The 21395-nt window shown below is 62.3% G+C and overlaps 1 protein-coding gene across 1 annotated transcript in view; it reads right to left on the reverse strand.

The window, feature by feature from the left end:
- Window positions 1–2604: 2604 nt before the first annotated feature.
- Window positions 2605–21395, reverse strand: part of IQSEC2 (IQ motif and Sec7 domain ArfGEF 2) — a 45901-nt gene continuing 27110 nt past the window's right edge. Inside the window, 18 exon segments of the mRNA XM_073321511.1 lie at window positions 2605–2900; window positions 2902–3338; window positions 3340–3630; window positions 4163–4212; window positions 4595–4768; window positions 4946–5107; window positions 5208–5307; window positions 5547–5672; window positions 6028–6167; window positions 12708–12874; window positions 15186–15308; window positions 15635–15796; window positions 17287–17568; window positions 17570–17787; window positions 17789–17855; window positions 17857–18134; window positions 18751–19155; window positions 19609–19903. Coding sequence (XP_073177612.1) covers window positions 2702–2900; window positions 2902–3338; window positions 3340–3630; window positions 4163–4212; window positions 4595–4768; window positions 4946–5107; window positions 5208–5307; window positions 5547–5672; window positions 6028–6167; window positions 12708–12874; window positions 15186–15308; window positions 15635–15796; window positions 17287–17568; window positions 17570–17787; window positions 17789–17855; window positions 17857–18134; window positions 18751–19155; window positions 19609–19903 — 3676 coding nt within the window. The 3' untranslated portion in view covers window positions 2605–2701.

Genomic DNA, 21395 nt, shown 5'->3' on the forward strand with positions numbered 1-21395 from the left:
TAACCCCTCCCACACCCAGATCCCGCCCCCTTTCCCAGCCCCCTAACCCCTGCCCCTCCCCCTTCCCCAGCCCCCAACCCCTCCCAACCACACCCCACACGTACCCCTTCCCCAGACCGGCCCCCTAGCTCGTCCCCCTCCCCCTTCCCCAGCCCTTTAATCCCTCCCCACCCCTCAGCAGCTCAGTCCTAGCCCAGTCCCTCCCCTGCCAGTTGGGGACACACGGGAGCCTGTTGGGATCTCAGCCCAGCTGGTGTCACAAGTTCTTGTTCCCGGCGTCCTTGTCCCAGTGCCGAGATGCAGCCAGCTCTGGGGCGGGGCGGCGGGGAAGAGCTGCATGTAACGTCACATGGGGACGGCTGGCCTGGGGCTGAGATGCAGCCAGCTCTGGGGAGGGGAGGCGCGGTGGGGAACAGCCACACATAACGCCACATGGGGACAGCTGGCCTGGGGCTGAGATGCAGCCAGCTCTGGGGCGGGGCGGCAGGGAATGGCCATGTCGCAGTTTGGGATGGGACGTGTAAGAGATTCTCATGTCCCGTGCAAACGGTGTGGGGGGGCCATACAGCAATACAAGATCCTCGCCAGACTTGGGTTTGGGCCCGGACACCGGGGTTCACACCCTAACTCCAGGGGGATTGGAGCAACAGCCTGGGGCCTCGACACCCACAGGCCTTCTGTAGTGCCATCTTCACCCCCTGCCCACAGTGTCCCCCCACCCCTCCTCCCTGCCCCATGGCGCCCCCCAGCATCCAGCCCTGCCTGCCAGGGGAGAGCACCCCCTGCCCAGCCCTCTGCCTCACGGTGCCCCCCAGTGCCTGGCCCCGCTCAGCCCCCTGGCACCCCCCAGCCCTGCCTGCCAGGGGAGAGCACCCCCTGCCTCACCGTGCCCCCCAGCGCCTCGCCCTGCCCAGCCTCCTGGCACCCCCCAGCCCTGCCTGCCAGGGGAGAGCGCCCCTACCCAGCCCCCTGCCTCACGGTGCCCCCCAGTGCCTGGCCCTGCTCAGCCCCCTGGAACCCCCCAGCCCTGCCTGCCAGGGGAGAGCACCCCCTGCCCAGCCCCCTGCCTCACCATGCCCCCCAATGCCTGGCCCTGCCCAGCCCCCACAGTGCCTGGCCCTGCCTGCCAGGGGAGAGCGCCCCCTGCCCAGCCCCCCAGCACCCCCCAGAGGCGGGGTAAAGAACACACGTACCCCAGAGGCTGAACACAGAAAGGACAGTCGGTCATTTATGAAGCATCAAATGTACAGTTTCTTATATACAAGGAGGAGGACTGGGGGGGGCAGGGGAACAAAAATACGGTCATCTCGTCAATGGCGAGCCAGGAACTCCGGGGGTGCCCCGGCCTGTGGGGTGCACGGGGGGGCCCCGCTCCGCAGCCCGCTATTTATAATGTATACTATATACAGTGGGGTCTGTACAACAAACCAATTAAACGCGGGTACCGGGGCAGGGGAGGTGCATGCTGGGGGGCGACCAGACATTGGGGGGACCCCAAGAGAAACTGGGGTGCACAACCCTGAGGTGGAGGGGCAAGGGGACAGCGTTGGCTATGGTGCTTCAGAAATCCTTTAGTTCAGGACTCCTGGGTTCTCGCCCCAAATCTGGGAAGGGGGATGGGGGGGGCAGGTCTGGTGATTAGAGCCAGGGAGGGGCTGGGAGTGAGGACTCTGGAGTTCTGCCTCAGTTTCTCTCTACTCTCCCTCCCTAAACCCCCCCTCCCTGAGCCAGGGAGAGAACCCAGGAGTCCTGGCTCCTAGCCCCCTCTCCCCTCCCGCAGCTGTGTGTTTTGGGGGGACACCCATCAGAAACAGAGGGATATTCAAGTGGGGGGAGGGACAGATTGTATTTGCAAGGGGGGGGATAAAGTGCACAAGATTCACTGGGGCAGAGGTGCAGCCACCTCTGGGTCGGGGCAACAGCCGCACATAATGCTGCATAGGGACTGTTTCCATACAGGGCTCTGCCGCCCCCCAAAACAAACAGCCCTGGGGCCCAGAAAATGGGGAGGGGGCTAGTGGAGTTTCATGGGGTTTCCCCCCATGGGATCCCTTTCTGCACCGGGGAGTGGGGCAGGTTTGGGGGGCCTTGCGGGGGAGGGAGGGGTTCTCTGTCAGTGCAAATCACAGAATAGGTGTTCGGGGGAGGGAAAACGGTTGCCGCCGGGAGTAGCCCTTATTACAGACACGGGTAAGAACGGGGGGGATGCCCCCCCAGATCTGGCTCCCCAATATCCCAGGGATTCCCCCCCCCCAAAAAAATAACAGGCCAAGCAGCAGCAACTCACAAGCCATGTGCAAATGAAAAGGGGGCCCTCTTCCCCCGCAGCGGACCACCTGGGGCTGTGCAATGAAAGTTAGTGCAATGGGGTGGGTACATTTCCCAGAATTGGCCCCGGGGGGGTGGGGAAAACAGGGCAGGGATAGGGCATCCACTACCCTGGCCTTCCCCCTCATTTAAGGGGCCGGCCCCACCCCCGGCCACAGTCCCCGCCCTGCACAAATCTGTGCAGAGCTGCAGCTTCCGGGACTCTTCCATCCAGCGCTGTCACGAGCTGGGGCCATTCTCTGCCGCGATCTGGTCTCTCCTCCCTCGCCGGTCCTGGGAAGCTGGGGGAGGGCAGGGGGATGATTGCCAGGGATCGGGGCTCCCCTCTGTCTGGGTTTCCTCTGCCCCCCGGCCCTCCCCTGCAGCACGGCTCTCAGACCATGGTGCTAATTCTATTGACCGGCTTGGATTTTGGGTTGGGGTTGCCCTGTCCCCCTCCCGGGTGCAGGGGGGCATGCTGGGGGAGCGGGGAGGTGGGAGCCCCGGGGGAGTGCGGGCTGAGGGGGGTGTGGGGCGAGGGTGGGGGCAGAGGCGGGTAGGAGGGGTGGGGGGGGATGGGCGAGTGGGGGGGGGGGGCCGTGGGGGTGGGGGGCCGGTGGCGGGGCACCCCCCCCGCGCTGCCCCAGCTGGGGGTGGTGGCTGAAGACAAAGTGCTTGGGGGGCTGGCGGTGGAGGGTGCGGTGCCCCCCGCCCCCCTGGGGCAGGTGCTGGGGGTAGGTGTGGGAGGGCTGGGGGGCCGGGCTGTAGAGGGGGAGAGGTGAGGTGGGCTGGCGGCCGTGGAGGGGGAAGGGGGGGTGGGTGGAGGGGGCGGCAGAGGGGGGCAGCTGGTGCAGCCGCCTCTGATGCCCGGGCCGCTGGAGGGTATAATGCTGGTGCACCAGGGGGAAGGCCGGGGGCGTCTGCTTCTGGGGAGGCGCCGAGAGCGGGGGCTGGGAGGACATGTGGAAGCGGGGGGGCAGGGCGGCAGCCACGGGGGGCAGCGGGGGGGGCGGGGCCGGCTGCGGGGGGGGGCGGGGGCTGCTGGGGGTACGGGGGCGGGGCCACGTGGCAGTACTGGGCGTGGAGGGCCTGCAGCTTGGAGGGGCCCTCGGGGGGCGGGGACAGCGGGTGCGGGGGGTGGGAGGAGGGGGCCGAGGCCTGGCCGGGGGGCAGCGGGAAGGGGGCCCGGCCCCGCTTGCTGCCGAAGAGGGAGCCCAGGAAGGAGGAGGAGTTGGAGATGGGGCGGGCCTGGGCCTTGTAGTCCTCCAGCGGGGCGGGCGGGGGCATGCGCTGGTGGGGGCGGGGGCTGCTAATGATAGACCCCTGCGGGGAGACAGAGAGAGAGAGAGATCAGAGCACTGGCCGCGAAGCCCCGCCCTTCTACAAGCCCCACCCACTTCATGAACCACCCTTGGATAAGTCCCACCCACTTTTATGACACCCCCCCACCCGCTCATAAGACCCACCTCCTCCTCCCCCCACTTTCTTTTATAAGCCCCACCCCCTGTGATAAACCCCACCCCTTTTACAAGCCCCACCCCCTTTATGCACACCATACTTGTACAAGCCCCTCCCCCCACTGGCTACCGGAAATGGGGGGGGGGTCAGATCTGTATGTAAGGAGCCGGTGGAGCTGGCGTGACAGGAGGAGCAAAGCATGCTGGGAACTGAGCGGAATGCGGGGGGGGCAGGGGGGGGGGTGTCCGGCGGGCCAGCTGGGAGCAGAGCATGCTGGGACGCCTGGCGGGGCCCCTGGGGGCGATGGGGGATCGGAGCTGGAGCGACAGGCAGAGGGAGGCGGAGAGGGGGGCACCCCGGCGGGGGGGGAGGGGACACCGCAGCCCCCCCCACTTACTTCAATGGTGCTATCCAAGGATCCCACGCTGTTACGGCGGCCCCGCTTGCCTGCACGGGGGGGGGGGAGGGGGGCAACAGCAGGGATTAGCGAGGCTGGCCCCCCCCAACAGGGCCCCCCTCCCCCGAAACTGCCTCCAGGTAACCCCCCAGCGAGAGAGAGCGAGAGAGTGCACAAAGCAGAGCGAGCGAGCACCGTCCCCCGGCACGGCGGGGGTTAACCCAGCCAGGCCACGCCCACCGTCCCGCCCCCCCATCCAGGGAGCTTCCTATTGGCTGAGCCGCTCACATGGCTTTTCTGCCACCAGGGGGAGCCAAAGCCCCCAACAGGAGCCAGGGGGACCAGGCGAGAACCCAGGCGTCCGGGCTCCCAGCCACACCCCGCTCCCCTCCCAGCGCCAGGGAGGAACCCAGGCGTCCGGGCCCAGCTCACCGGCGTCGGAGAGGTCGCGCAGGGAGCTGCTCAGGGCGCTTCGCTTCAGCCCGTCGCCCAGGCCGTAGGTGTCCTCCAGGCTGCTCCGGGTCAGCGTCCCGTTCACCGCCTCCTTGGGGCCCCCCGCCGGGGAGACGTTGGGGCGCACCACCCCCTTCTGCTTCTCCAGCTCCGCTGTGGGGGGCCGGCGGGGGGTCAGGTGCCAGCGGGGCCCCTCACTCCTGACCCGCAGCCCCCTGCCCCCCCAGCCCTGCCGGTGCCCCCCACTCCCGCCCCGCAGCCCCCTGCCCCCCCAGCCCTGCCGGTGCCCCCCACTCCCGCCCCGCAGCCCCCTGCCCGCTCGGCACTCACACTCCACACGGTATTTCTCCATCTCCTGCACCTCGGCGATGGACTCCCGCAGGTCGCTGGTGAAGCGGAGCCGGTCCTGCAGGCTGGGGGCGTTGAAGACGATCAGCACTTTCCGCTCCCCGCCCGGCACGGCCGACAGGAGCTTGATCCCGAACTGGTAATCTGCGGTGGGGGGAGACAGGGACACAGAGACTCAGGCCCGGCTCTCTCGGGGGGCGGGGGCAGCGGGGAGCTGTGGGTCCGAGGCGGGAGGGGCACTCACAGGAGTTCTGGAACAGCTGCAGGTGCATTTCCACCAGGGGGAAGCTCTGGCGGAAGTTGTACGTCACCATGATCTTCTTCTTCTGGAAGATCTTCGTCACCTGGGGCGGGGGGGGCGGGTCAGCGAGAGTCCCCGGCTCTGCCCTCTAGCCCCCTCCCCGCCCCGGAGCTGGGAGAGAACCCAGGAGTCCTGGCTCCCAGCCCCACCCCACTCTAACCCACCAGCCCCCACTGCCCTCCCAGAGCTGGGAGAGAACCGAGGGGTCCTGTCTCCCAGCTCCCCCCGCCCCAGCCCACTAGATGAGGATGGGACCCAGGTATCCGGGCCACCCCCACTCACCACCAGCAGGTCGTTGAAGAGGAACACCTCCCTCTGGTGCAGGCCGAGGCGCTGGGGCCGGTTGGGGTCGGGCACCTCATAGAGCTGGCAGCAGCAGACCAGGCGACGGTGGGGCAGGGACAGCACCTGGCGTGGGGCGGGGGAAGGTCAGTGGGGCCAGAGGGGGTGGAGTCTACTCAAGAGTCCCACCCCCAGAAGCCACCAAAAGGCCCTTCCCTTCCTCCCCGCCGCTACCTCTTCTCCATCAAGCTCCTCCCCTACACATCCCCAGTGGTCCCTCCCACCCCTCAGGCTCCGCCTCCATCTGTGAGACCCCACCCACCCAAGCCCCTCGCCTGAGGCCCCGCCTCCTTCTCTGAAAAGCCCCTCCCCTGACAGGCCGTGCCCCCCTCCAAGAAGCCCCACCCTCCAAGCCCTCTTCCCAGGGCTCCACCCCTTCCCTATGAGGCCCCTCCCTCCCGGGAAACCTCGCCCCACTCACCGGTTTCTTCCCCACGATCATGCGCTCGACTGTCTGGACCTGAGAGACGTGGTCGTCGCTGGTTCGCAGCTCGCGGCTCTGGATGCGCTGGTAGATCCCCACCAGGAGGTCGCGGGGGATGTCCTGCCCGTTATCCACCCCTGGGGGGGAAAGATGCACAGACGGACCCGGCGATGAGTGGGGCCAAACACCATACAAGTCCCCCTCCTCAACCCAGAGCCCTGGCAAGTCTAGAACAGAGGCTGCGGCCTCTGGTGCTGAACCCGGTCATTCTAGATCCCAGCCTGTCACGGAGTGTGGGGGAGTCCAGGCCCTGCACCCCTCTTCCTGGGATTCACTGAGACTCTCAGCCAGCCAGTAAAACAGAAGGTTTATTGGACAACAGGAACACCCAGGACCCCTCAGTCAAGTCCTTCTGGGGGAGCAGGGAGCTTAGACCCCAGGCCTGGGGTTCCCTGTGTTTCTCCACCCAGCCCCAAACTGAAACTAAACCCACCCAGCAGGTTCCCTGCTGCAGTCTCCGTCCACATTCCTGGCCGAGGTGTCACCTCCCCCTCCTGGCTCAGGTGACAGGCTCTCAGGTCTCCCATCCCCAGGGCACATCCCCAGGTCAACACTCCCCCCTCCCTGCCGAGTCACATCGTCCCATCTCTCCCCCCTTCGAGACTGAACGGAGCGGGGTCACTGTGACCAGTGACCTGGGGAAGTTCGGGGCCCCCTCTCCGGGACAGCGCATCCACTATCAGGTTGGCCCTTCCCTTCACGTGGACCACGTCCATGTCGTAATCCTGCAGGAGCAGGCTCCATCTCAGGAGCTTGGCGTTGGCTCCTTTCATCTGGTGCAGCCAGGTCGGGGGGAGCGGTCGGTGTAGACGGTGAAGTGTCGCCCGAAGAGATAGGGCTCTAGTTTCTTGAGGGCCCACACCATGGCCAGGCACTCCTTCTCGATGGCTGCGTAGTGTTGCTCCCGGGGTAGCAACTTCTTGCTCAGGTACACGATGGGGTGTCTCTCCCCCTTTTCATCCTCCTGCATTAACACCGCCCCCAGTCCCGTGTCGGAGGTGTCGGTGAACACCACAAAGGGCTTGTCAAAGTCTGGGTTTGCCAGAACTGGGCCACTGACCAGAGCCTCCTTCAGCGCCCGGAAAACCTCCTGGCACTGCTCGGTCCAGACCACCTTGTCTGGCTTCCCCTTCTTGCATAGCTCAGTGACGGGGGTGGCGATGGCGCTAAAGTGGGGCACAAATCGTCAGTAGTATCCTGCCATCCCAATAAAGGCTTGGACCTGCTTTTTGGTGTGGGGAGCGGGCCAGTCTCTGATCACCTCCACCTTGGCTGGTTCCGGCTTTAGGTGGCCGCTCCCCACCCGATGGCCCAGGTAAGATACTTCCGCCATCCCCACCTTGCACTTCTCCGCTTTTACAGTCAGCCCAGCCCCCTGGAGTCGGTCCAGCACTTGTCTAACCTGGGACACGTGGTCCTCCCAGGTCTGGCTAAAGACACAGATGTCATCAATATACGCCACGGCAAAACTCTCCATCCCCCTCAGGAGCTGGTCCACTAGGCGCTGGAAGGTGGCCGGCGCTCCCTTGAGGCCAAACAGCAGGGTCAGGAACTCATAGAGCCTCAGAGGGGTGATAAAGGCCGATTTCAGCCGGGCATCTGCATCCAGCGGCACTTGCCAGTAGCCCTTTGTAAGGTCCATGGTGGTAAGGTACTGAGCTCCTCCCAGCTTGTCTAGGAGCTCGTCTGGTCTGGGCATGGGGTAGGCATCAGATACAGTGATGGCATTGAGCTTCCGATAGTCCACACAGAACCGGACCGACCCGTCCTTTTTGGGGACCAGCACCACCGGCGAGGCCCAAGGGCTGGCAGATGGCTGGATCACCCCCAAAGCCAGCATGTCCCGGACCTCTCTTTCCAGGTCCTGAGCAGTTTTCCCTGTGACTCGGAAGGGGGAGCATCTTATCGGCGGGTGCGACCCTGTCTGCACCCGGTGGACAGTCAGATTAGTGCGTCCAGGCTGGTTGGAAAACAGCTGTCGGGATGGATGCAGCACCCCCCTGACCTCAGCTTGCTGGGCAGGGTTAGCTGATCCGAGAGGGGAATTGTTTCCAGGGGGGAACCAGCTCTGGTCCCAGGGAATAGATCTACTAAAGGGTCATCTCCCTGCACCTCCCACTGTCCACACACGGCCAACACCACATTCCCCCTGGCATAATATGGCTTCATCATATTCACATGGTACACCCGGCGGTGGTGCGCCCGGTTCGACAGCTTCACCACATAGTTCACCTCATTGAGCTGCTTGATGACCTTGAAAGGGCCCTCCCAGGCGGCCTGTAGTTTGTTCTTTCTCACGGGGATGAGAACCATCACCGGATCCCCGGTGGCGTAGGCACGGGCCCGCGCCGTGCGGTCATACCAGACCTTCTGCTTCCTCTGGGCTCTGGCCAGGTTCTCCCTGGCCAGGCCCATGAGTTCAGCCAGTCTCTCTCGGAAGATCAGGACATTCTCCACCACTGACTCTCCATCGGGAGTGGCCTTCCCCTCCCACTCGTCTCTCATCAGGTCCAGGGGGCCCCTCACCCTCCTGCCATATAACAGTTCGAAAGGCGAAAATCCGGTCGACTCCTGGGGCACCTCCCTGTACGCGAACAGCAGGTGAGGTAAGTACTTGTCCCAGTCCTGCGGGTGCTGGTTCATAAAGGTTTTCAGCATCATCTTTAGCGTCCCGTTAAACCTCTCCACCAGCCCATTGGACTGGGGGTGATAAGCTGAGGCCCAGTCGTGCCGGACCCCACATTTCTCCCACAAGCACCGGAGCAGGGCCGACATGAAGTTGGAGCCTTGGTCTGTCAAGACTTCCTCGGGGAACCCCACTCGGCTGAAAATGGTCAGGAGCATTGGCCACGGTGTCGGCTTCAATGGAAGCTAAGGGCAGTGCCTCGGGGTAGCGGGTGGCAAAATCTACCACCCCCAGAATGTATTTCTTCCCCGACCGGGTCGTCCTGCTGAGAGGCCCCACGATGTCCATGGCCACCTTCTGGAAAGGCTCCTCTGTGATGGGCAAAGGCCTCAAAGCCGCTTTCCCCTTGTCCCGGGCCTTCCCCACCCTCTGACAGGGGTCGCAGGATCGGCAATACTGCCGGACCGTGGTAAAGACCCCGGGCCAGTAAAAGTTCTGTAGCAACCTCTGCCGGGTGCGCCGGATTCCCTGGTGCCCTGCGAGGGGGATGTCATGGGCCAGGTACAGGAGCCTGCGGCGATACTTCTGGGGGACCACCAGCTGCCTCCTGATCCCACAGGACTCCACTTCCCTTGTGGGAGCCCATTCTCGGTACAGGAACCCCTTCTCCCACAGGAACCTCTCCTGGCAGCCTCTCCTCATGGTCCGTCCCACACCGAGGTCGGCCAGGTCCCTGAGCTTGCGCAAGGAGGGATCTTTCCTCAACTCGGCCTGGAACTCAGCGGCTGGGGAAGGGATGGGGCCCGGTTCCCTCTCGCTGGCCAGGTCCGAGGCCTCCGCCTCTCTGAGCCGTGCCCCTCGGCCCTCCCTCCCCACCAGGGTAGGGTCCTGCGCCTCCGGTGCGGTACCCTCCCCGAGGTCAGGGCGCAGTGCCCCTCGCCGGCTCTGGTTATGTGTCACAACCAGGGCGGTCTGGGGCTTGCTTAGCCAGTCCTCTAGGTCTCCCCCCATCAAAACTTCAGTGGGCAAATGGTGGTGTACCCCCACATCCTCGGGGCCCTCCTTGGCCCCCCATTTCAGGTGTACCCTTGCCACGGGCACCTTAAATGGGGTCCCGCCCACCCCTGTCAGGGTCAGGTAGGTCTTGGGCACCACCCGATCTGGGGCCACCACCTCGGGCCGGGCCAGCGTCACCTCCGCGCCCGTATCCCAGTATCCATTGACCTTCCTCCCATCCACCTCCAGGGGAACAAGGCACTCTCTCCGGAGGGACAGCCCCGCGCCCACCCTGTAAACCGAGCACCCTGAGTCCAGAGCTTCCAGCCGTCTGGCGGAGCTGGCCTGGGGTACTCTTCCCTCCTGAGCAGGTGGTAAACTGGCAGCCCCCCTTGCCTGGGTCGTCTGCCCCTCGTCCAGCTGGGTCCCTACCCAGTTAACCCTGGGTAGGTTGGGTCTGCTCAGTCTGTCCCTGAGCCCGGGGCACTGGGACCGTACGTGGCCTCTCTGGCCACAATGATAGCAGCTCAGGTCACGTTGGTCCCCTCGAGCGGGTCGGAGGGGCCCGACGCCAGGCGTTCCCCGTGGGAGGGGGTTCCCCCTATTTCCCCGCTGGTAGGCCCCATGGTGACTCTCTCTCTGCATCGGGGGGGGAGGGGGGCTGTCCTTTTGGGACTCCTCCCGGCTACCCCCTGACCGACTGTTCACGAACTCGTCGGCCAGCTGCCCTGCGTGCTGGGGGTTCTCGAGCTTTTTGTCCACCAGCCACAGCCTCAGGTCGGAAGGGCACTGATCATACAGTTGCTCCAGTACGATTAGGTCCAGCAGGTCCTCTTTAGCTTGGGCCCCAGCTGTCCACTTGCCGGCATATCCCTGCATCCGGTTGACCAGTTGTAGGTAGGTGACCTCAGGCGTTTTACGCTGACTCCGGAACCTTCTCCGGTACATCTCGGGGGTCAGCCCAAACTCACGGAGCAGGGCCTGTTTGAACAGTTCGTAGTCCCCTGCCTCCGGCCCTGTCATTCGGCTGTACACCTCCACGGCTTTGGGGTCCAGTAAGGGGGTGAGGAACTGGAGCCTGTCCGCAGGGTCAACCCTGTGCAGCTCACAGGCATTCTCAAAGGCCGTCAGGAAGCTATCCATGTCCTCCCCCTCCTTCCGCTGGGCCAGGAAGCACTTATCAAAGCTCCTTGCAGTCTTGGGTCCTCCCTCACTCACTGCAGCCGGGGTCCCACTGCTCCTCAGCCTGGCCAGCTCCAGTTCATGCTGCCTTTGTTTCTCCTTCTCCTGACGCTCCCTCTCCTTCTCCTGACGCTCCCTCTCCTCCTGTTCATGTTGACATTGTTTCTCCTCATGTTGACGTTGTTTTTCATGATCCTCCAGCTTCCTCATTTTCATCTCCCTCTCCCATTCCAGCCGCCTCCGCTCCAGGGATGGGGAGCTCCACCTGGAGGATCCCCTGCTGGGTGCCGGGGTCAGGGTGCCCTCGGTATTCGCTGGGCTTCCCCCAACCCCTCCCCCAGGCATAGGTAGGAAGGGTCTCGGGATGTCCTCGGCAGCAGTCTGACCCCTCCCAGCCCGGTCAGGCCCCAGGGCCCACGCTGCGTCTGCCGGGCGGCTTCCCTCAGGGACAGGGATCGGGTCATCCAAGCGATCCCTCTCCTCCAACTGGGCAATCAGCTGTTCCTTGGTGGACCTCCTGATGTGCAGCCCCCTCTGCCTGCACAGCTCCACCAGGTCGCTCTTAAGGCGTTTAGCGTACATCTCCCTGCTGGCCACTCGCAGGCCGGGCAGCTTTCCACGGTTTCCAGGAAAAGCCCTTAGCATGCCAGTCCTTCTTGAGGTCACCACCTCTTTGCCAGGGTCGAGCTGCAGACTCCTCCGCCCCTGGGACCGCTCGCTGCAATCCCTCGGGGGACCCTGTTACTGCAAAAGTCCTTCTCTCTGGTCACACACTCCCAGGGGTTAACTGCCCCTTGAAACCATCTCTCTCTGAATCTTCAGCATGCCTGGTCCCCGTCAATTCCCCTTCGTTTTACTGCTCCCCAGTCACTTACTGCAGGAAGCGCCGTTCACGGGGTGCAGTAAATCCCACCGCTGCCACCAGTTGTCACAGAGTGTGGGGGAGTCCAGGCCCTGCACCCCTCTTCCTGGGATTCACTGAGACTCTCAGCCAGCCAGTAAAACAGAAGGTTTATTGGACAATAGGAACACAGTCCAAAACAGAGCTTGTGGGTACACCCAGGACCCCTCAGTCAAGTCCTTCTGGGGGAGCAGGGAGCTTAGACCCCAGGCCTGGGGTTCCCTGTGTTTCTCCACCCAGCCCCAAACTGAAACTAAACCCACCCAGCAGGTTCCCTGCTGCAGTCTCCGTCCACATTCCTGGCCGAGGTGTCACCTCCCCCTCCTGGCTCAGGGGACAGGCTCTCAGGTCTACCATCCCCAGGGCACATTCCCAGGTCAACACTCCCCCCTCCCTGCTGAGTCACATCGTCACACAGCCTGTTCTAGAGCAGATGGGGCTCTGGCTCCCGCTGTGGCTCTCAGCTGTTCTAGAGCAGATAACCAGGCCCGGTGGCTCTAGCCCACCGCCCCCAGGTGTGGATCACAGCTGTTCTAAATCCCAGTCTGTTGTAGAGCGGAGGATCCAGGTCTTGGCCTCTCGGACCTCTTGCACAACTCCTGGCAGTTCCAGAGCCCAGCTCATTCTAGAGCAGAGGATTCCCCCACCTGTTCTAGATCCCAGGCACAGATCTCATCTGGCACAGGCCCCAGCCACTCAAAGCCCTGGGCTCCCATGTTCTGGATGTCGATGGGGTTTAGGGGCAGGTTCTAGAGCAGCTCTTCTCACAGTCCCCCGGTCAACCAGCTATTCTGGATCCTGTTTCTTTCTAGACCAGGGATCTAGCTACTTTCCTCCGAAGTACCTTCCCAGCTATATCCTGGTACCATCGGGGGATTCGTCGGGTTCCCGAGCACCCCTCCCCCCGCTTACCTCTGAGGTTCTTGATGAAGTCGTCGAGCTTCATCTTCCTCTCAGGCTTGACGCTGGGGCTGTACATGTCGGTGTTGAGGAGGATGATGGCAAAGGCCAGGATGAAGATGGTGTCCGGGTTCCGGAACTGGCGCACAAGCGGGGCGTTGCAGACGCAGTAGCGCTGGCTGCGCCGGGAAGCAGAGAGTGAATAATTCTCCTTCCCCCACCACAGCACAGTGCAGCCTAGAACCGCCTTCTAGACCACTCTAGAACATCATCCACGTTCCAGAGAGATTCCTGTGTTCTAGATCGTCATCGACACGCGTTCCTTCTAGATCGCCCTCCACAGCATGCTCCAGAACAAAGCATGCCCTGTTGATGCGGCGTTTGCAGAACCCTGGCATTCTAGATCCTGGCCTGTTCTAGAGCGGATGATCCAGGCTCTGGGTCTCTGGCTCCTGTGGTGTATCACAGCCGGTCTAGATCCCTGCCTGTTCTAGAGCAGATATGAGATTGCCACCGAGTCAAACGGCCAAGAATCTAGGGCGGACGGACCATTAAAAGAATGACTCGTGATTCCTCGCCGGTTTCAACAAGACCAGAACACCAATTTCCACCGATTACCAGTATTTTGGGATATTTCTCTTCATTTTGAAATATATTGATTTCAATCACAACGCGAGCTACAGGTCGGAGCATGCAGGGGCATACGAATGTTTAGCGAATCTGGCACGGAAATACCTTGCCACACAGGCTACAACCAGACCAGGTGAATGCCTAGTCTCAATTTCAGATCACGCTGTCAATAAGTAGCGGGCGGCGTGATCTCCCGTGAATGTAAATAAACTGGTTTCTCTGAGCGACTGGCTGAGCGAGATGTAGGACTGAGTGGACTTGTAGGCACTAAAGTTTTACATTGCATTGGTTTTGAGTGCAGTTGTGTAAAAAAAGATTATTCTACATCTGTAAAGTGCCCTTGCACCATTACAAGATTGCATGACAGGACAGGACCGAGGGGAATTGAAAAATACCAGTTATTTGGTTTCTCTTTTGTAGAGGGCAAATATTTGCAGTCAAAAATAATAACCCTAAAAAGTGATCCCTGTGCGCTTTGCGTTCTGTGTTGTAACCAAAATCAAGATATTTGAAAATGGAGAAAAACATCCAGTCAAAAACAACAACGTAAAGTTGGCCCTGTCCACGTGTCTTCTGTGTTTATTTGACTTCAGCGTATTTGAAAATGTAGAAAAACATCCCAAAACTATTTATAATCAATGGAAATCAGCATTCTGGTCTTGTTTAGCAGTGCAATTAAAATGGAGCTGATTCGCGATTTGTTTTTTTAAGCGAGTTAATTTGTTTGGAATGAATGGCTGGAGTGAAATGCGATTCATCGACCGCCCTGCGAGAGCCATGTCTAGAACGCCTGCTGTGTGGTTATCTCCAGCGACGCTGGTGAAGGCAGGCCGTGTTCTAGAGCGCCGCCAGTGATGTCACACTCTAGAACACGGTCCGCCAGCACCCCCGGTGTAGAACACCGGCCGTGTTCTCCAGCTAAGTCACTGCCAGCCCCACTCTAGAGCTCTGGCTGCATGTCAGGGCAGCCGGCCTGCTAGGGCACTGGGGCGCTCATCGACACAGACCCTGTTCTAGACGGACAGGCACATCCTGGAATAATATCCATCTAGAACATGGGTTCTAGAAAGTAGGCTCTAGAGTGTGGTGCAGCTATCTAGAACATGGACTGTGGGCACGTCCTAGGCCCCTACCAATGCCTGCAGCCTTCTACAGGACATCCCAGCAGACCACCAAGATAGGCTGTATTCTAGAAGGCCGCGTGGGTTCTGGAGTGGCAACAAGGCCAATCCTGCTCCAGAATGGGTCAGGCTTTCACCGAGCTTGTTAAAGGTGTCAGTGCTCTAGAACGCCAGCCGCTTTATACGCCCGCCCCGGGTCTAGAACGCCAGACTCCACAGTGATTGAGCTGACCCCCCCGAGCTGTAGCTCATGAAAGCTCATGCTCAAATAAATTGGTTAGTCTCTAAGGTGCCACAAGTACTCCTTTTCTTTTTGCGAATACAGACTAACACGGCTGTTACTCTGAAACCCCCCTGAAGGGTTCATGTAGAGTTCATGCACCTGGAAACATTCAGGGCACACCCTGAGTGTTGTGTAGGAGCAGGGGGGAGAGAAATAAAAGAGAGGGTGGAAAAGCTGACAGGCAGAAGCCTGTCGGCAGACCAGCCTGCTTCCTTGCTTAGAGCCTTGTCTGTCTTGTATTTAAACCGCAACACACACACACCCCGTGGGTTCTGGTGTGGCAAGAAGGCCAATCCTGCTCCAGAACGGGTCAGGCTTTCACCGAGCTTGTTAAAGGCGTCAGTGCTCTAGAACGCCAGCCGCTTTATACGACGCCTGCCCCAGGTCTAGAACGCCAGACTTCACAGCGATTGAGCTGACCGCCCCTCAGCACCTTGGGAAGGTTCTCGAACCGACCTGAAGGCTTCGATGAGTCTCTCAACCTTCTGCGCTTCCCCCTGCACCCGGATGTGCGACTGGAACTTCCGCAGAGCATCGTCCAGGTCCATGTTGGAAAAATCCATCTCATCCACCACGCAGCTGGAAAGGGGAGGGCAGGTCAGTGCTGGGTCCCCTCCAGAAGCTGCTCAGAGATCCCTCCCATGCTCCAGCGGTCTCTAGAGTCTCGTGGGAGAATGTGCGGGATGACGCCCAAAGCCAGAGCTCCACCGCCCCCAGGAAGGTGGGTCGGAAACCCACTGGCTGCCCACAATTGTTCCTCTCCAGACAGCACATACACCCTACTCTAGATCACATGCTCTAGATCAATTTGTGCTTGCTGTCTTTGCTCCGGGTACTGGCTTCCATGCCCCCCCTTGCTCCAGAACATCCCCTGCTGGAGACGTTCCCCCCCGGCAGCCCCTTACTCGAGAACATCGCGGTTGAACTGCTTCTGCCGGTTGCCGAGAAATTCGCCAATCATCTGCCGGCTCAGGCCCTTGCGCTCCAGGATGAAGTGAGCGACCCCGACTGGCGTGTCCGAGAGGAACCCTCTCTCGATGAGGTACTGGATCCCCTTCTCCGGCTTCCTGAGGGCATGGAGAGAAAGGGTCTAGAGTCACCACCCTCTAGAACACCGCTTCCCTGGGGCAGACGGCTATGGGAACTGGAGAGGAGACGCTAGGGGAGGGGGGTGAGAAAGCAGGAACATGGCTAGATCTCTGCCATTCTAGAACCAGACCAGACACAGGCCAGTTCCCCTCTGGAAGGAACATGGACATTCCAGATCATTGCTGTTCTAGAAGCAAGTAATTCAAGACCACCGTTCTTGGACACTTCCAACAGGAGCTCACTGATCTAGAACAGTGCCCTCCCAGAGCCGCACCACTGAAGACAAGATGTTGTTCTAGAACATCTGCATAACTCTGCTGTTCCAGATCAGAGGTTGGGAACGTGCTCATTCTAGAAAACATTGCCCGCTGAGAGCAAAGGGCTTAGCTAAGAGTGCCGGACACCTGGATCTCAGGGGGGCTTTTGCAGGTCTTGAGAAAACATTCAAGACTATGTTCTGGGATAGACGTGTCTGGCCAGCTGTGGGTTACCTAGAACACACAGTACATCTGCTATGCATATTCAAGCACAGCCCAGTGTTAACCTAGAACCCAGGTACTATTGCGACCGATTATGTAGAAGCATCAATGAGTCTAAAAGGGATACTCCAGAACAAATTACAGTCGATCTAGACACCACCTAGAGTTTATATTGTGTTAATCCAGAATCCTGGCTCTGTGGTTCTGGATTCTTTGGAGCCCTCAATGCTATTCCATAACGCAACCACTCTAGAGGAAAGCCAGTCGCCCTGAGGCAAAACAAAAGTGTAGGGCATTTGTCTGTTCTAGAGCAGTGCAACTCGAGAGCCATTTTAGAACACGCTGGTTCTAGACCAATGATTAAGCCAATCATTAACCCAGGAAGACCGACTGCTGTTCTAGAGTGGCTTCGAGACCAATTTGGCTCTCTATCACAGATGCAATCGTGTTTTCATTGATGTGGCCAGCCAAGAACGGACTAGATAAACTGATCCAGAACACAAGGCAGCACCCAAATCCGCAGCGGGAAAATCTCCCGCTAAAGCTCCCGGGTGGATTGGTTCCAGGGCGCTCTAGATCCGGAACATGGGCGGAATTCTAGAACTCCAGGACCGGGAGGAAGGGGCCCCTTCTCAGGGTCTAACGGCCGGAGCAGGATCCGCCTCCGAGGCGCGGGCTGAGTCACGGCTCCAGCTGGGTAATTGGATCCCTGAGGCTGCCTCCCAGCCGGGGGAGACACGGCCCTGCCTGGGAAGCAGCTGCTGTGTCGTTCAGTAGCAATTCAATCAGTGACCGCACCGGAGAGTGAGGCCTCCGGCCCCACCCGTCCGATGCCCCGGCGGGGGCTGCGGGGCGGGAGTGTGGGGCACCGGCAGAGTTGGGAGGGGCAGGGCTATCGGGGGGGCAACCCTCCCTCCAACTGGAATTCTGGGAAACAGTGCCCTCAGCCCCTCCCCCGAGGAAGCCCCTCCCCGCCCCGGGGCACCCACTTGTTGAAGAGGTTGAGCCCGATGCGATAGTGACGCCGTTGCAAGAGGTCGTGGTTGAAGGCCGGCGAGTCCCAGCTGTGGCGGGTCTCCCGCTGGTACGTCTGCTTGCACAGGCCCGGGCCGGGGCCGGCGGGCGGGGGGGCCGGGGGGGGCGGGGGCGGGGGGCCCCGCAGGCTGTCCCGGGAGGAGGAGCCCGAGCTGCAGTTGATGGTCTCGTTGGAGTTGCTGCTGCTCGGCAGGCTGTCGTTGTCGCCGTCCGAGTGCTCGGGACCCAGGCGTCCGGGGGGCGGGGGCGGGGGCGGGGCCGGCTCGGGGCGGTAGTGGCGCAGGGGGTGGGGGGGAGGGGGCCGGGGGCGGGGGGGCGGGCGGGTGCTTGGGGCCCCCGCAGCCGTCCGGCTCGTAGGCCAGGCCCCGGTGGACCGAGCTGCGCTCGGAGCGGTCGCTCAGGTCCACCGAGCTGTCGCTGGGGGGCTCGATGGTGAGGAGGGGCAGGTGGGCCCCCCCGCAGGCGGAAGTCCCGGCACTCCAGGCAGGGGGTGCCGCGCCGGCCGGCCCCGTTCTCCCGGCTCTCCTCCCGCTGCGGGGGGCCCCCAGAACTCGGGCCGGGGCTGGGCCGGTGGGGGGCCGGGCTCGGGGGTTTCCGAGCTGGGGGGCCGCTCCAGGGAGAGGGGGGAGGCCGGCACCCCCTCGTCCAGGTACAGGGTGACGTCGCTGAAGGAGGTGGCCGCGCTGTCCCCCTGCTGCTCCTTCGACTCGCTCTTCTCCAGCGGGGCCGGGCCCCCCCCCTCCGGCGCCGGCAGCGGGTGGCAGTTCAGGGCCTCGTCGATCGACGCCGCCAGAGACTTCACCTGCCGGGGCAGCGGGGCGGGTGAAAGGAGAGGCCACGCCCCCTATGCCCCGCCCCTCCTCGCAAAGCCCCTCCCCATGCACAATTCTTCATGAGCCCCACCTCCTAAGGGGAACTAAGTCCCTCCCCTCCTTATAAGCCCCTCCCCTCTGTACAAGCCCCCCTCTAACCAGACCTGCCTCATTAACCCCTCCCCTCCGAACAAGCCACGCCCCTATGCAAAATTCTCCATAAGCCCCACCCCTTAAGACGAACTGCCTAAGTGCCTCCCCTCCTTATAAGCCCCTCCTTTCTACACCAGCTCCTCCTCAGAAGCCCCTCCCCTCCTAATAAGCCCCTCCCCCTATGCCAAGTGCCCTATTAGTCCCTCTTCTCTATACAAGCCCCTCTCCTCCCTATAAGTCCCTCCCACAGTCGGGGGGAACCCTGGGGAGCAGGAAGGGGAGCTAAGATTGTGAGGAGGGGGGATCCCGGGGAAGAGCTAAGATTGGGGGGAGGGGGGAATTCCCCCAGTCCCTCTGCGTGGGGAGCTAAGGTGGGGGGGGACGGGGGATCCCCCAGTCCCTGGTGGGGGGCAGGGAGCTCCCCGCCCCACAGGGGCCCGGTCCCCACCCCACCTGCTTGGCGAAGGAGTCCTCCAGCTCGGTGATCTCGCTGCAGAAGTCGCCGGAGGAGGCGTGGAGCGAGCCGCTGTCCAGGCCGGCCCGGCAGGAGCCCCCGTAGGGCAGCCCCCCGCGCTCCAGCAGGTGGGGGCGGGCGCTGGCCATGGTGCCCTCGTCCAGGGAGGCCGGCTTGCCTTCGAAGTAGGGGGCGGTGCCGGGCCCCTTGTCGCACTCCTCGAAGGAGAACTGCATGCGCATGTTGGAGAGGACGATGCGCCGGGACATGCGGCTCTCCGAGGCCGAGCTGCGGAGCCGCTGGAAGTTCTTGTTCATGCGGTACTGGCGGAAGGCCGTCTGGATGGTGCGGGCCGCCCGCCGGCTCAGGAAGTACCCCCCGTATTTCCGCTCCAGCATCTCCACCTGCGGGGGGGGGGGGAGACAGGTGGCAAGGGGGGCGCAGGCCAGGGGAGTCCCGGGGGGGGCACAGGCCCAGAGGTGGGTGCTGGGGGGACCACAGGAAGGGAGGGGGTGTCCTGGGGGGGCACAGGCCAAGGGAATCCAAGGGGAACCACAGCCTGGGATGCGGTGCCGGGGGGTCGCAGCCTGGGAGAGGGGGTTCCAGGGGGTCACCGGCTAGGAGATGATGGTCCCGGGGGCGGAGGGATCACCGTCCGGGGAGGTCCCGGGGGGCACAGACTGGGGAGTCCTGGGGGTGTGTCACTGGTCAGGAGGTGATGGTTATGGGCGGGACACAGACTGTGAGGCTCCTGGGGGACACAGGCCGGAAGGTGGGGGATCCCAGGAGGGCCACGGTGGGGACACAGTCTGGAAGGGGCGGATCCCAGGGGGGCCACGGGGCGCGGGGCACACTACCTTCTTGTCCTGGAGGTCGGTGGAGAGCTCATAGCTGTCTGACAGGGCCTTCGATCGCTTGTTCTCCTCCTCCTCCTGCTTGCGCAACGCCACACTCGCCGGCTGGAGCCGCGCCCGCTGGGCCCAGGGCAGCCCGGGGGCCGGGGGGTGGCAGGCGGAGACGGTGGAGGTCAGGGGCCCCAGGTCATAGGGCTCCCCAGCCTTGGGCAGCTCGGCCCCGCAGCAGTACGGTGCCTGGCTGCCCGGGCTGTCCACCGTCGCCCCAGCCTCGCTGCCTGGTGGGTCCCCCTCCACGCTGCGGGGAGAGCAGACGGGGCAGGGGGTGAGTGGCCGGCACCTTCCCCTTGGAACCGAGCCCGGACCCCGGTCTAGAACCCCAACACCCCCTGTTTCCTGCCCACTCTAGAACACTGAGAGGGCAGCCTGGTCTAGAACCCAGAAGCCCCCTAATGGCGTGTCTACTCTAGAACAGCGAGGGGGCAGCCTGGCCTAGAACCCAGAAACCCCCAATGTCCTGCCCACTCTACAACAGCAAGGGGGCAGCCTGGCCTAGAACCCAAAAATCCCCAGTGACCTACCCACTCTAGGACATGGAGAGGGCAGCTGGTCTAGAACCTGGACACCCCGTGACCTGCCCACTCTAGAACAGTGAGAGGACAGGCTGGTCTAGAACCCAGACAGCCCATGCAGCTGCTAGCTCTAGAAGCCGGGTTCCCCCTCCTGGTCTAGAATCTTGTTCGGACAGTTCCAGGGCATCTGTGGCCTGTCTTGATCTGGAGCCCAGCCAATCCGCTGCCCGTTTGTCTGTAGAACACTGAGGATGAAACCAGACCTAGAACACTGGCTGCTTGCAGTGTCACCCCCTCTAAAACATCAATTGCTCACCGCTGCCCCCGTCTTGAGCCCCGACAGCAGCCTGTATTACCAGCTCTAGGTCTATCCTGATCTAGAACCCAGCCATTCTGCTGTGTGCTTGTCTCTAAAACACCAATGGTGCAAGCTGATCTAGAACACCAGCAGCTGGCCGCTTTGACATACTCTAGAACATCAATGGCCTGTCCCCGGTCTAGAGCCCAGGCAGCAGCCTGTATTGTCGGCTCCAGGCCTATCCTGATCTAGAACCCAGGCTGCCTGTTGGGTCACCGACTCTGGAACAGCAAGAGCCCGACCCAGTCTAGAACGACAGCAAACCATTCTCTTGTTCACACTAGAGTATCGAGTGTGCATCATGATTTAGAGCCCAGACAACTTGGCCCACTGTTCATCCTAGAAAATCCAGATCACACACTGAGCTAGAACCCAGAGCATGCAGGTGCCCTCCTCTACCCAGATGACACCTCCTGCTCTAGACCCTCATGCTCTCTTGCCCAATGCAATCCCTGTGCGGCGTTATATGCAGCTGTTCCCCAGCCGCCCCGCCTCAGAGACGGCTGCATTGCACTGCCGGGCGAGCCGTCCATGGACAGCACTGGGGGTAGGGGGCCCTGTGTTGCGCCTGAGGCCCGGCCATGTTTCTAGGAGGCCTGGGTGACGGGGAACGGGAAGGGTACGGAGAGCTGGAACCCCACCCCACACAAAGGTAGAGCAGGGTTCATTCCCTCCAGCAGGGGGCAGCAGGGACCCAATGACAGATGGGTCTGGGGGGTGCAGTCAGGGGCCTGGGGAGCTCAGTGTGGGGGGTCCGGGAGCAGACGGCAGATGGGGGACTCAGGAGCAGACAGGGAGGCCAGGAGGACCAGGGGGCAGTTGGCAGGTCTGGGGGCAGACCGGGGGACCCAGGGGAGTCT

The sequence above is a fragment of the Lepidochelys kempii genome, chromosome 23, assembly GCF_965140265.1.
Source record: "Lepidochelys kempii isolate rLepKem1 chromosome 23, rLepKem1.hap2, whole genome shotgun sequence".
In the NCBI taxonomy this organism is placed as follows: domain Eukaryota; kingdom Metazoa; phylum Chordata; order Testudines; family Cheloniidae; genus Lepidochelys; species Lepidochelys kempii.